General features: G+C 37.3%; 1 protein-coding gene across 2 annotated transcripts; it reads left to right on the top strand.

Moving 5' to 3' along the window:
* The first annotated feature begins 7,431 nt into the window (after positions 1-7,431).
* On the top strand, positions 7,432-12,121 carry odc1 (ornithine decarboxylase 1). 2 transcript variants are annotated; one of them, XM_083543953.1, is made up of 11 exons: positions 7,432-7,771; positions 8,856-8,986; positions 9,259-9,387; positions 9,510-9,683; positions 9,787-9,959; positions 10,065-10,281; positions 10,368-10,451; positions 10,563-10,725; positions 10,801-10,916; positions 11,026-11,240; positions 11,342-12,121. In XM_083543953.1, exons 3-11 carry the CDS (start codon positions 9,292-9,294, stop codon positions 11,478-11,480), a joined length of 1,377 nt encoding a protein of 458 aa, XP_083400079.1. In that variant the 5' UTR covers positions 7,432-7,771; positions 8,856-8,986; positions 9,259-9,291; the 3' UTR covers positions 11,481-12,121. The 2 variants fall into 2 exon arrangements, with proteins under 2 accessions (XP_083400079.1, XP_083400078.1); XM_083543952.1 differs by having other exon boundaries at positions 7,532-7,771; positions 10,563-10,916.
* The last annotated feature ends 361 nt before the right edge of the window (positions 12,122-12,482 follow it).

Below are 12,482 nucleotides of genomic sequence, written 5' to 3'. Positions count from 1 at the left end.
TTGTTCTTTAGTTTGGTGGTAATATACAGTGAGGAAAATAAGTATTTGAACACCCTGCTATTTTGCAAGTTAGAAATTATGGAGGGGTCTGAAATTGTCATCGTAGGTGCATGTCCACTGTGAGAGACATAATCTAAAAAAAAAAAATATCCAGAAATCACAATGTATGATTTTTAAACTATTTATTTGTATGATACAGCTGCAAATAAGTATTTGAACACCTGTCTATCAGCTAGAATTCTGTTAGTCTGCCTTTAAAATGTCCACCTCCACTACATTTATTATCCTAAATTAGATGCACCTGTTTAAGGTCGTTAGCTGCATAAAGACACCTGTCCACCCCATACAATCAGTAAGAATCCAACTACTAACATGGCCAAGGCCAAAGAGCTGTCCATAGACACTAGAGACAAAATTGTACACCTCCACAAGGCTGCAAAGGGCTACGGGGAAATTGCCAAGCAGCTTGGTGAAAAAAGGTCCACTGTTGGAGCAATCATTAGAAAATGGAAGAAGCTAAACATGACTGTCAATCTTCCTCGGACTGGGGCTCCATGCAAGATCTCACCTCGTGGGGTCTCAATGATCCTAAGGAATTTGAGAAATCAGCCAAGAAATACACGGGAGGAGCTGGTCAATGACCTGAAAAGAGCTGGGACCACCGTTTCCAAGGTTACTGTTGGTAATACACTAAGACGTCATGGTTTGAAATCATGCATGGCATGGAAGGTTCCCCTGCTTAAACCAGCACATGTCCAGGCACGTCTTAAGTTTGACAATGACCATTTGGATGATCCAGAGGAGTCATGGGAGAAAGTCATGTGGTCAGATGAGACCAAAATAGAACTTTTGGGTCATAATTCCACTAAACGTGTTTGGAGGAAGAAGAATGATAAGTACCATCCCAAGAACACCATCCCTACTGTGAAGCGTGGGGGTGGTAGCATCATGCTTTGGGGGTGTTTTTCTGCACATGGGACAGGGCGACTGCACTGTATTAAGGAGAGGATGACCAGGGCCATGTATTGCGAGATTTTGGGGAACAACCTCCTTCCCTTAGTTAGAGCATTGAAGATGGGTAGAGGCAGGATCTTCCAACATGACAATGACCCGAAGCACACAGCCAGGATAACCAAGGAGTGGCTCTGTAAGAAGCATATCAAGGTTCTGGTGTGGCCTAGCCAGTCTCCAGACCTAAACCCAATAGAGAATCTTTGGAGGGAGCTCAAACTCCGTGTTTCTCAGCGACAGGCCAGAAACCTGACTGATGTAGGGAAGATCTGTGTGGAGGAGTGGGCCAAAATCCCTCCTGCAGTGTGTGCAAACCTGGTGAAAATCTACAGGAATCGTTTGACCTCTGTAATTGCAAACAAAGGCTACTGTACCAAATATTAACATTGACTTTCTCAGGTGTTCAAATACTTATTTGCAGCTGTATCATACAAATAAATAGTTAAAAAATCACACATTGTGATTTCTGGAATTTTTTTTTTTAGATTATGTCTCTCACAGTGGACATGCACCTACGATGACAATTTCAGACCCCTCCATGATTTTTAAGAGGGAGAACTTGAAAATGGAGAAGAGTGGAGAACAGTGACAGACTGTCAAAAGTAACTGAAGTGTAGACTACAGTCTAACCTGTTTACAGCAGCGACGCATTGTAGGATTGGTGGATGAACCACTGTAAACACGAAGAAGACGCACTGTGGCCGTGTCTCCGTTTATTCAGGTCTGTGCAGCAGTAATGGCGAGTCGAGGCGAGAGCAAGACGAGTTTCTCAAAGTGGAAATATGCTTATTATTTCACTTTAGTTGAGAATAAAGACAAAAACTTTTTCGTCAAATGTAAGCTGTGTCTTTCTGGTTTGAAGGTCGTATCTACTGCGATAAACAGCAACTCCAATCTGTCAAAGCTCCTCCAGAAACTCCATGCCTCGACGAAGCTAGAAGCTAGAAGCTAACCCGGTGTTCTGTTCTACATTGTTTAAATTTTTTACACTTAATCTGTGAAAGGAACATTTTTAAGGCTCAACACAACAGCTTTTATGATGCAGAAGCAACTTTAGTTTTTGATTGTGAATATATTATTCAGCTTGTTTTGTTATTTATTTCAGAAATCCTTAGTGATATATTTAGTTTGTGCTGGTCTGACTTAAATAAAATAGTGTTTAATGTGTTTAAGTCAGTTTTGTGTTTGTATAGACCATAACGCATAAAAGGGCATTAATGGGAACATTAAAGAACGTTCTTTTAAAAAGTAACTAAAAAGTTACTTTTAACAGTAACACATTACTTTTTGGTTTAAGTAATCAACAAAGTAACTGAGTTACTTTTTGAATAAAATAACTAGTAACTGTAACTAGTTACTATTTCTTAGTAACTAGCACAACATTGCTTGTGAGGTTATAATGCATATAATGCATATAATGGGAATATTTTTTTATTACACCAGTTTCATGAGAAACATTTACTCATGTCCTAACAAGACAGTGAAATACACCAGGTATTTGTGAATATACATGTCTGTGCTTCTTTTATGGTACACCTGTACACTCCTATGAGGTGTGTCAGAATGAAAGAATTTACTGAATGTAGAGTAAAGACTGGATTGATGCACAGCCTACGCATATTTATGTATGATAGGCTGTTATTGGAGAAAGAGAACAAAGAGTTTCAATTTCAGAAGGCTCTGGGCTCATCTAAACCAAACAGAAATATTCACACTGCACACACAAATACCAGTGAAATATTCCTTGGTGTCTCTTTAAGGTTCTCATTCTAAATTATCTTACAAATTCCTTTCCATTCTGCCTCCTAGACTAAACAGAACACTGAGAATTAGTCCAAGGCCAGGATGTGTGTCTACAAAAATAAAGGTTCAAGGAAAACTCCACCCTGATACACATTGAATTTGTTTGCATTTAAATATTTCTGATGTGTTTACAAATTCTAGTGCTAATTTGTTGATTGGTAGTGTGATATTGAGTTTAGTAGCTGTCTCTCACTTTAACATTAGAACAGGTCCATTTTCCAGCAACTTATTTGGATGTAGACTTGGCACTTTAATGTTGTTTAAGATTAGTGCTTTTGGGTTACTATATGGTTGTAAACTTATGTAAAACACAATCTTTTACTCTGCCATTTTAGATAAAAAAACAATTCCTTGCTCAATTTCTAATGATAAAACAATTTCTTTCACCCAATTTACACGTTGGCATTAGTTAAATCTAGCGTAGTGCTTTGATTTATTTTCCTGTCATGAAACATCTGTATTTGTATATGCTGTTGCCCTAACAGCTGGAGGAGGAGTACGAGAACAAAAGCCACATCAGTCAGATTAAAAATAATGACTCTCCTTCATCCATAGAGGTGTGCCAGATCTGAATAAACGTGCTGCTGAATAAACGTGTGTGAGAGGGAGAGCGTGTGCAGATGGGGCGTGCTCTGTGCCGTCCATCTCCTCCCTTTCTCCTTAAAACAAGAAACACCTCTGACGTGGATTCCAGGAAGTTTTCTTTGCCAAAAGGCATGTTACAATGTGTGCGTGTCATAGTGATATCAGTTTTACATCCTGAATTTCATCCTGAGTGTAAGGAATATTGATTCTACACTCAAACTAACATGGTCTCAGAGGGGGAAAAACCAAAATTAAATTTTTTATTTAACTTAAAATTAGGTAAGGGTTTAGTCCACAATCATCAGACTGTTCTCATCTGGGAAAATACATTTTCTGGCAGGTATTCTGTTTTGAAATAAGTACAAGAATCAGTTCTGCAATACATGTTTGCAAGCACTGTGAAGTAATGGCTGTGTTCCACTGTGTGTGTCTATTGTGACAGAGTTATAAAAACAGGATGTGCTTTAATCTATGTGCATCGAGGTTAAAAACTATATTTGAGCCTCAATTAGCATTAGATTAATTGCAACAATAGCGTAAAACGTTTTTTTTAAGTATTTAATATTTAAAATATAATATTTGATTGCTCATGCCACACCCCCACATGCATTCTTAAATTTGTGGACTTGGTTACAAAGAATTGTCATCATATTCATGGTCATGTCAGCACATGAAGCAATCTGTTGAACAGTGACATCAAACCACAGATTAACGCATCATTTCAAACTGTACCGTCTTATCCAAAAGTGATTCTACATAAGCCTGGAGCGCAATGAAATAATATGTATACTGACACAAATCTACATTGTAATTCTAATTTCAAATGACACAGTGCTTAATAAATTAAAGTACACAAGGCTAAACTTTGTGAACATCCTATTCCAGATTTATTACGCCTTTGCTTTTATAACAACCTTCACTCTTCAGAAAAGGCTTTCCACTAGAAAAATTTTTTTTGTGGCATTGGGAATTTATCCATTCAGCCACAACTGCTTTGGTGAGGTCAGACACTGATGTTAAGTGCGGAGGTCTGGGGTGCAGTCAGTATTCCAGTTCGTCCCAAATGATTTCAGTGGGGTTTAGGTTAAGGATCTGTGCAGGACACTCAAGTTCTTCTACTTTAACCTTGGTGGTCCATGCCTTCATAGACACTGTTATGCTGGAACTGGCTTGGGCTGGTTAGTTCAAGTGAAAGGAAGTTGTAAAGCAATAGTATAAAGGCATAGTATATTATGCAACAGTTTGGGGAAAATGCATAAACTTGTGGCCAGATAAGAGTTAGTAACTGTGGAGCCATCTATTGTTGTTTCGTAAAAATAAAAAAATAATAATAAAAAACCTGTAAAACACTTTCATACCACTTTACTTTGTGTTGTAAACATCACCAATGTGACCTTTATTCTGTTGTACGGAAAATGCAGAGACACCAGTATGGCAGTGTCTTGTGCATTTGTTGTCACTGAACGTTTAATGTCACCATCAATGTTTTACAAGGAACTACTATCGCTGATAGCTAAAAGAACACAACGTGTGGTTAAAAACCTCCAGTATCACAAACTGACTTACAGGTGCTTTTACGCTGTACTCATGCATTTTTACACATGTAGCATTTAAATATACACGCATACACACCACTTCTGCTATTCCTCTTCAACTCTACTCCAAAGAAAGAAAGCATAGGATAAATTCCAACTCATGTTGTATTTGTCATCTTTATAAGCCCTAAACAAAATTGGATATCTTCTAATTCTTACTCAGACTTTTATATGTTAAATGTGATGTGCTTTCTAGTTTTTGAAGCTGGTAATAGAAAATGACCTCATGCTCTGGTTTGGAGAAAGATCATAGGATCTGTCTGGAAAAAGGGAACAGATTAGAAAAGGTCTGGAAGGAGCAGTTATGCCTGGAAGCCATGTTCACAACCACTGCTGGAGCAATGTAGTCTTTACACATCATGAAGTTTCCTATATTAAACCTGAAGTGGAAATGTTGACAACTAGAGACCAAATGTACTTTTCAGACTCCAGGGACTAAATTTAAGAGTTGGTTCATTCATTTAAAAATGTGGCTTATTTATTATAAGAGCATACCATCACTTCTAATGCTATTTGTCTTTAGATTTTATTTAAGATACATTATAAATAAATTCATTTTGAAGAAAGACTGTAGCTTAGTCAAATTTGGTAACTGTAACCCTTAGTTCTAATAAATATAATTTTACTGTGGGTTATTCCTGCTTACAACATTTGTAACATTTTTAAGCCAATTTACACACAAAGAATCATGAATTAATATAAAATTATAGCATAAAAATGTAGCTAAGAATGATTATTATCCTAAATCTACTGTCTGAAAAATATATTCGTTACATAAAGGTCTCATTAAATCATTTGATGCTTTAATGACAAATGTTGAGTGGTAGTTTTGATATATCCAGTATTCCTTTGTGTGTGTTAAACACGTTCCCAAACTGTAAATTGTCTGTAAATGATAAAGTGGAAGTCTATCGATATATTATAACATACATTCATTCAATATACATTTCTGGTAGCACAATTGACACATTAATGCTTCACTTTCTAAATCATATATAAATTGCAACAAAACAGAATGCCTCACATGCCCTTAAACCACTAGAAAGCTGTCACAGTGCAACTTCCTTTGGCTTTACAAATGGTACATTATCTTGAAATGGGTGTGTATTTAATAGACTTGTTCTCGTTCAGAAATGTTATTTTTTTTTCTTCTTTGCTTTTCCTTACCCAGAATTGTTTTGATCCAAGAGAACAAGAAGCATCCTACATTAGAACACCAATACAGCAGAAAACAGTGATTGACAGTCAGCAACATCTCAATTGGTAAACATAAGTCTACATTATATATATATATATATATATATATATTTTTTTTTTTTTTTTCAATTATGAAAATTACATTTTGATTCAGGAGTCTGCTGTGGGTCTTCTCTTTATGAAATACAGACAAGTTAAAAACTTTAATGTGAACTCCTGTACCCCTGTTCATTAAATTATTACCATTTATCCCAATTCTGATGTTTGATGTGAACATTGGCACTTGACCTGTATTTGCATCATGGCCCTAAAAAAGGCCCTTAAAAATATTTCAATGCAAACAACCATTTTATATTTGTATGATTTAAAAAGTAGAAAGTTTAAATCCAGTTGCTTTTATTGCTCAAATTTCTGTTAAGAGACTTAAATACTTAGATTTAAATTAGGGTACAACCTAGAAGAAAGAAAGAAAGAAAGAAAGAAAGAAAGAAAGAAAGAAAGAAAGAAAGAAAGAAAGAAAGAAAGAAAGAAAGAAAGAAAGAACTTTGTTACTTGTCACATATACAGTACATTACAGCACCGTGAAATACTTTCTTCACATATCCCAGTTTGTCAGGAAGCTGTTGTCAGCCATTATACAGCACGCCCAGAGAAAAGAGGGTAAAGGGTTGACCAGTGGCAGCAAAGAGTAGTACTGGGACTGGACCTTATGATCATCAGAGTCTTAACCACTGAACCACCATTGCTCATTAAGTAAAGTCAAGTCAAGTCAAGAAGCTTTTTTTGTCATTTCAACCATATATAGCTGATGCAGTACACAGTGAAATGAAACAACGTTCCTCCAGAACCCCGATGCTACATACAACAACAATCACAGAAACAGAAAACACAGGGCTGAGGACTAGTAAGTGTCCTCGCCACATAAAGTGCATATATGCAACCTGGTGCAAACATTGCAAAGACAAAACAAGACAGTGCAATTACACTCCCTACAAATAGTCCCTGAAATAAAGGAAACTATGGAAAATATCATATAGGTCTGTAACAAGTCTGATTTTATAAAACATGATTTATTGAAACTAAAAGCACTTAATAGTTATAAATTTTTTTATTAACAAATAATAATAATAATAATTTATAATAATAATAATAATAATAATAATGCAAAAGAAAGGCAAAAAACTTAAAGGGGAGTCTCCTTGGATTTACTCTTACAACCAATCTCTATAGTCTACATATTGTGTGAGTGGGGGGAGGGGGGGGGGGGAAGGCGGTGTTACACATCCTTTAGAATCGCACGAGACTTTTGTTGCGCGCGAAGGCTGCTAGCAAGTTGAAACCGGTTCGCAGGCAGAGTGCGCGCACCCGAGAAGCCGGTTTCAGCTGGCGTGTTGCCCCGGAAACCGCTGAACTATATAATGAATGCCAGCACTTCGCCGGCCTCATTCAGAACAGAGCACGCCGGCTTGGGGGAAGCGAAAAAAAAAATTTAAAATTAGATAAAAATCGCGGGATTTTATTTTTTTTTATTTCCCGGATTCTGGTCTAATGGGCACAAATCTTTGTAAATGCTTTTTAAGGTAGGTAACTAACACAAAAAAAAAAAAAAACGTTATATGGAATATTCTGGTGAACACGGAGGCTAACGGGGCTATAAAGTTAGCACGCTAATGTAGCGGTAAATGTGTTTAAAAGCATACTAGCGGAAAGTAAGATGTAACTAGCGCGACTTTCTGAATAGGACAAAGAAAAGATGCTGGTTAAACGATAGGCAATACCAGGAAATCTTTTATACAGTTTTTTTTTATTCGTTTTCATAATCCATTGAATGTGACCCATTACTAGCTGCCATAAAACCGGCTAATCAAGCGGGACGTCGCAGAAAACCCAAGTTATCAAGTTTCTTCGGGGATCATTTTAATAGTCAGTGAACAATAAATTTGCTGCCTAGACAAACATTAACCCACTCAATTTTGATTCGCGTGATTATTCTTTGCCCTACAAGATGTTGAATATTTCAGAGCGCGAATCCACGTGGCCGGATGTTGCAGAAGCTGCTGTATTGTATAAAGCAATGCGCTGTAAAAAATGAATGAATGACCGCGAGGATTTCTTCCTTCGTACATCAGAATATAACAAATAAAATATAACCTCTCTACCTTTTTTAATGTACGACTACGAGTTAGGAAATAGCTGCTTTTGCGGCTGTGGCCTCTTCAGATTAATGGCTGCGTAGCACTTTTCTCATTGGTCTACACACACTGTAGGTCGTTTCCTATTGGGGAAACCCTAAGAGTCCTGCTGACTGAGGGTCCATCCCAAAATGTGGACTGATGACTTCTATACCCGATATAGTGCACTGGTTGGATTGAGCTAGATCCTGAGCCGGCCCTTTACCACGATTTGGCCATGTATGGGTTGGCTGGCCATTAAAAATTACAAGAAATATTTTTTTCTTGGTTGCTTTTTTTATTTATATATATATATTTTTTTTTTATATATTTTTTTTGGCCAGCTTGATTCACAGCTATTATCTGTATTATGGAATATTTTATTAATAATGTGGCAAATAAGTTCAATTAATAATCACTTGGATACAATGACGCTGTGCTGAAAGCCTGAGAATTGCGCTTAAAACTTACTTTAAGTGCTTCTTCATTTCAGATCACTCGCTTGAGCAAAGCACACACTGGCCCTGGCCTTGAGGCTTATCTGAAAGGATTTAACTTCACCGGGGAGCCGCCTTGGGTGTTCTGATCCTCTGACATTTGATAATTCCATCTCTTTCTATCCAAGTAAGTAATGGTATTCGTTTTCCAGTGTGAAATTTAGTTTCACAATTACAGTTACTAATCACACACATTTTAGATAATTTTTTTTCTTTAGGTTGATTTTTGCTCTCTGTGTGCTGCTTGCAAGTTGTTAGAAATTTAGCAAAACAATACAGTAATGGATTTATGAATTTAACAATGATAAATTGGGAATTATAACCCATCGTACTTTGAGCAATGGCATGGTTATTAAGAGACCAGACTAATAATGTTGGACATGTACTTCTTTTCTATAGTTTTATTTTGCAACTGGAACTTGATTTGTGACCATGACCTCGTTCAACGACTTTGAATTTTCCTTCCTGGATGAGGGTTTCTATGCACGGGACATCGTTGAGCAGAAAATCAACGAGTCCACCTCATCTGTGAGTTTTCACATTTTTATTGTTCTTCAGTTTGGTGGTTTTATTTTTATATATATATATATAACACTACTGTCAAGCTTTTATTTTTAATGACTTTTTTTTTTTTTTTTTTTTTTCTGCAGGATGACAAGGATGCCTTCTTTGTGGCAGACTTGGGCGATGTCCTTAAGAAACACCTTAGATGGGCACGCGCCTTGCCTCGCGTCAAACCTTTCTATGCTGTGAAATGTAACGATAGCAGGGTTGTTGTAGAGACTCTGGCAACCTTGGGGACAGGCTTTGACTGTGCAAGCAAGGTTTGCATATTTTTGTCTGAATTGTTTTATTGTTATACTGTTACATTATAGATTTATTTAGTAGTTGTATAAATTGTACCAACCTCTCTTTATCTTTCTTTAGACTGAGATACAGCTTGTGCAGTCTCTGGGAGTGGAGCCCAGTAGGATCATTTATGCCAATCCATGCAAGCAGGTGTCACAGATCAAGTATGCTTCTGCACATGGAGTGCAGATGATGACCTTTGATAGTGAAGTGGAGCTAATGAAGGTTGCTCGTAGCCATGACAATGCCAAGTGAGTAACTTTCTTTATTTTGCGTTCCAATTGTGTCTGTGTCTACATAATGACGCACTTCAGAATATTAAAGTCCATTTAATCATGATCTGTATTTCCATGCAGGCTAGTGCTGCGCATAGCTACAGACGACTCTAAGGCAGTATGCAGGCTGAGTGTGAAGTTTGGAGCCACACTGAAAAACAGCAGGCTGCTTCTGGAACGGGCAAAGGAGCTGGGTCTGGACATCATTGGAGTCAGCTTTCATGTGGGGAGCGGCTGTACAGATCCAGAGACGTACACCCAGGCTATTGCAGATGCACGTTGTGTCTTTGACATGGGGGTGAGTGGTCACATGTGTGATCTGCTTGTCTGAATTAGTTTTTGATAGTCTTGCATTACTAAACTGAAATGTATACCCTCCCCCAGGCTGAACTTGGCTACAATATGACCCTTCTGGATATTGGCGGTGGCTTCCCTGGCTCTGATGATTCCAAGCTGAAGTTTGAAGAGGTTAGTTTATTATTTAAATGTATTTCTATTTGAGGGGAATTTATATATAAAATAAAAAAAATTAGTTACAATTTTGTAGTTGAGTAAAAATGACAATGTGGGTTCTTTTAGATTACTGCTGTGATCAACCCTTCACTGGATAAGTACTTTCCTGCAGACTGTGGTGTGAGGATAATTGCAGAGCCTGGCAGATTCTATGTAGCATCTGCATATACACTAGCAGTGAACATCATTGCTAAAAAAGTGAACATGAAGGAGCAGTCTGGCTCTGATGGTAAGATCCTGCATTCACTTTATATAACATTTTATACAAAGAACAGAAACTTACCTTTTTATTTTTTTTATGCAGATGAAGACGATGGAACCAGTGACCGAACTCTAATGTATTATGTTAATGATGGTGTTTATGGATCTTTCAACTGCATCCTTTTTGATCATGCACATGTCACCCCAATTGTGCACAAGGTATGGAAATAATTGAATATGTTCTGTTTTGATATTAAGCATCATTATGGCCATGTGACCTGCAAATGCATTTTTAAAAAATATTTATTATTTGATTTTTACTTTGTAGAAAGCCAAGCCTGATGAGCGCATATACCCATGCAGTATTTGGGGTCCTACCTGTGATGGCCTGGACCGCATTGTGGAGCTGTGTGCTCTGCCAGACCGGCAGGTAGGAGACTGGCTGCTGTTTGAAAACATGGGTGCTTACACTGTTGCTGCCTCATCCACCTTTAATGGCTTCCAGAAACCAGACATCTATTATGTCATGTCCAGAAAAGCTTGGTGAGTTCACATTTTCTCTGATGCTTCTGAATTCACTGTTTTTATGTTCCACTGAATCCATCGATGTATTCTAGTAACTCGATACCTTTTATCTTCATTAGGCAACGGATGCAGCAGATTCATGAGCAGGGAATGCCAAGTCTGGTGGAAGAGCAGAGTCTAGGGAACATGGGAGGCCACTGTGGGTGTGGAAGCACCTTGGAACTGCCGGCTAAGCCCTGTGCCACCCGTGTGCTTTAAAGCAACAGATGCAGTGCTGCATTAATTTGTTACATCAAAATAGATGCTTATTGGTCCTCTGATAATGAAAGTCTTGGAGCCCAGTGTTACTAAATGACAGTTACATTTTACCATTACAAATGCTAACTGGTCCATGTTGCATGTGCCCCTAATATTGCAGATGCACAATTGCCTTCTTTTAAAAAATATTTGCTTCCTTCTGTACACAGTTATTTAACCAGGGAAAGGGGGATGAACATGGTTGTCTTTCCATTTACGGTATTTCATTGTGGTCTATTAGCCACTCTCCTAAACATCCAATGAATTCGCTATCAATGCAATGCAGTTTGAATACATTTAACCACTACAATGGACCACTGTATTCAGCACATGGCATGACATTTACTGCTGGGAAGCCTCTTCTGATCATTCACAGAAACCAAACACATTCCTGTTAGTTTCTTTACTCTTATGACAATTTTTGTTTGTATGGTAGTAAAATAATAATAGTTCTTTAAAAGTAGCATTATTTATGACCATGATGCATTTTAAAATGGATATGAAAGAGATGGGATTGCATTCATTTTGCTTTCCTATGGAAACTTTTTAAAGATTTTTTTTGTATCTTATTTGTTTTTATAAATAAAAACCTTAAAAAAGCATCTTATTTGTGTTTTATTGTTGAGGATACTATATAGACGAAAGAATTACAAAATATTACACAAGCACAATTGTTTTTTTATTGAGTGCATACATGATTTTAAAAGTGTAATGGGCAGATATTTTGCTGATATAATGTATATTGCGAGGGTTAATGTGTCTGATAAGATCCATGCCATTGTTAAAGAAGCAATATGCAATTATAAGAAAATAAATAAAAAAAGCACTAACAATGTTACGGAAGGTTGAACTTCGTATCCTGCCCATGTCTCTCACCATCTCCGTGTCACTTACTTGAAATGTTTTCAGGGGTTAAGGTCGGGATTCTGATTTTGCCAAATAAAAGGCTTAGATTTAGATGTG

Source organism: Silurus aristotelis, assembly GCF_946808225.1.
Source record: "Silurus aristotelis genome assembly, chromosome: 6".
NCBI lineage: Eukaryota > Metazoa > Chordata > Actinopteri > Siluriformes > Siluridae > Silurus > Silurus aristotelis.
This window is presented reverse-complemented; position numbering and strand designations above follow the sequence as displayed.

What these genes read in the sequence shown, in the direction of transcription:
- odc1 (XM_083543952.1), top strand. Translation starts at nt 9,292, where the DNA reads ATGACCTCGTTCAACGACTTTGAATTTTCCTTCCTGGATGAGGGTTTC. An exon ending in CGTAGCCATGACAATGCCAA is followed by an intron (nt 9,960 to 10,064) that starts GTGAGTAACTTT and finishes ATTTCCATGCAG; the next exon opens with GCTAGTGCTGCGCATAGCTA. An exon ending in CCAAGCTGAAGTTTGAAGAG is followed by an intron (nt 10,452 to 10,562) that starts GTTAGTTTATTA and finishes GGGTTCTTTTAG; the next exon opens with ATTACTGCTGTGATCAACCC.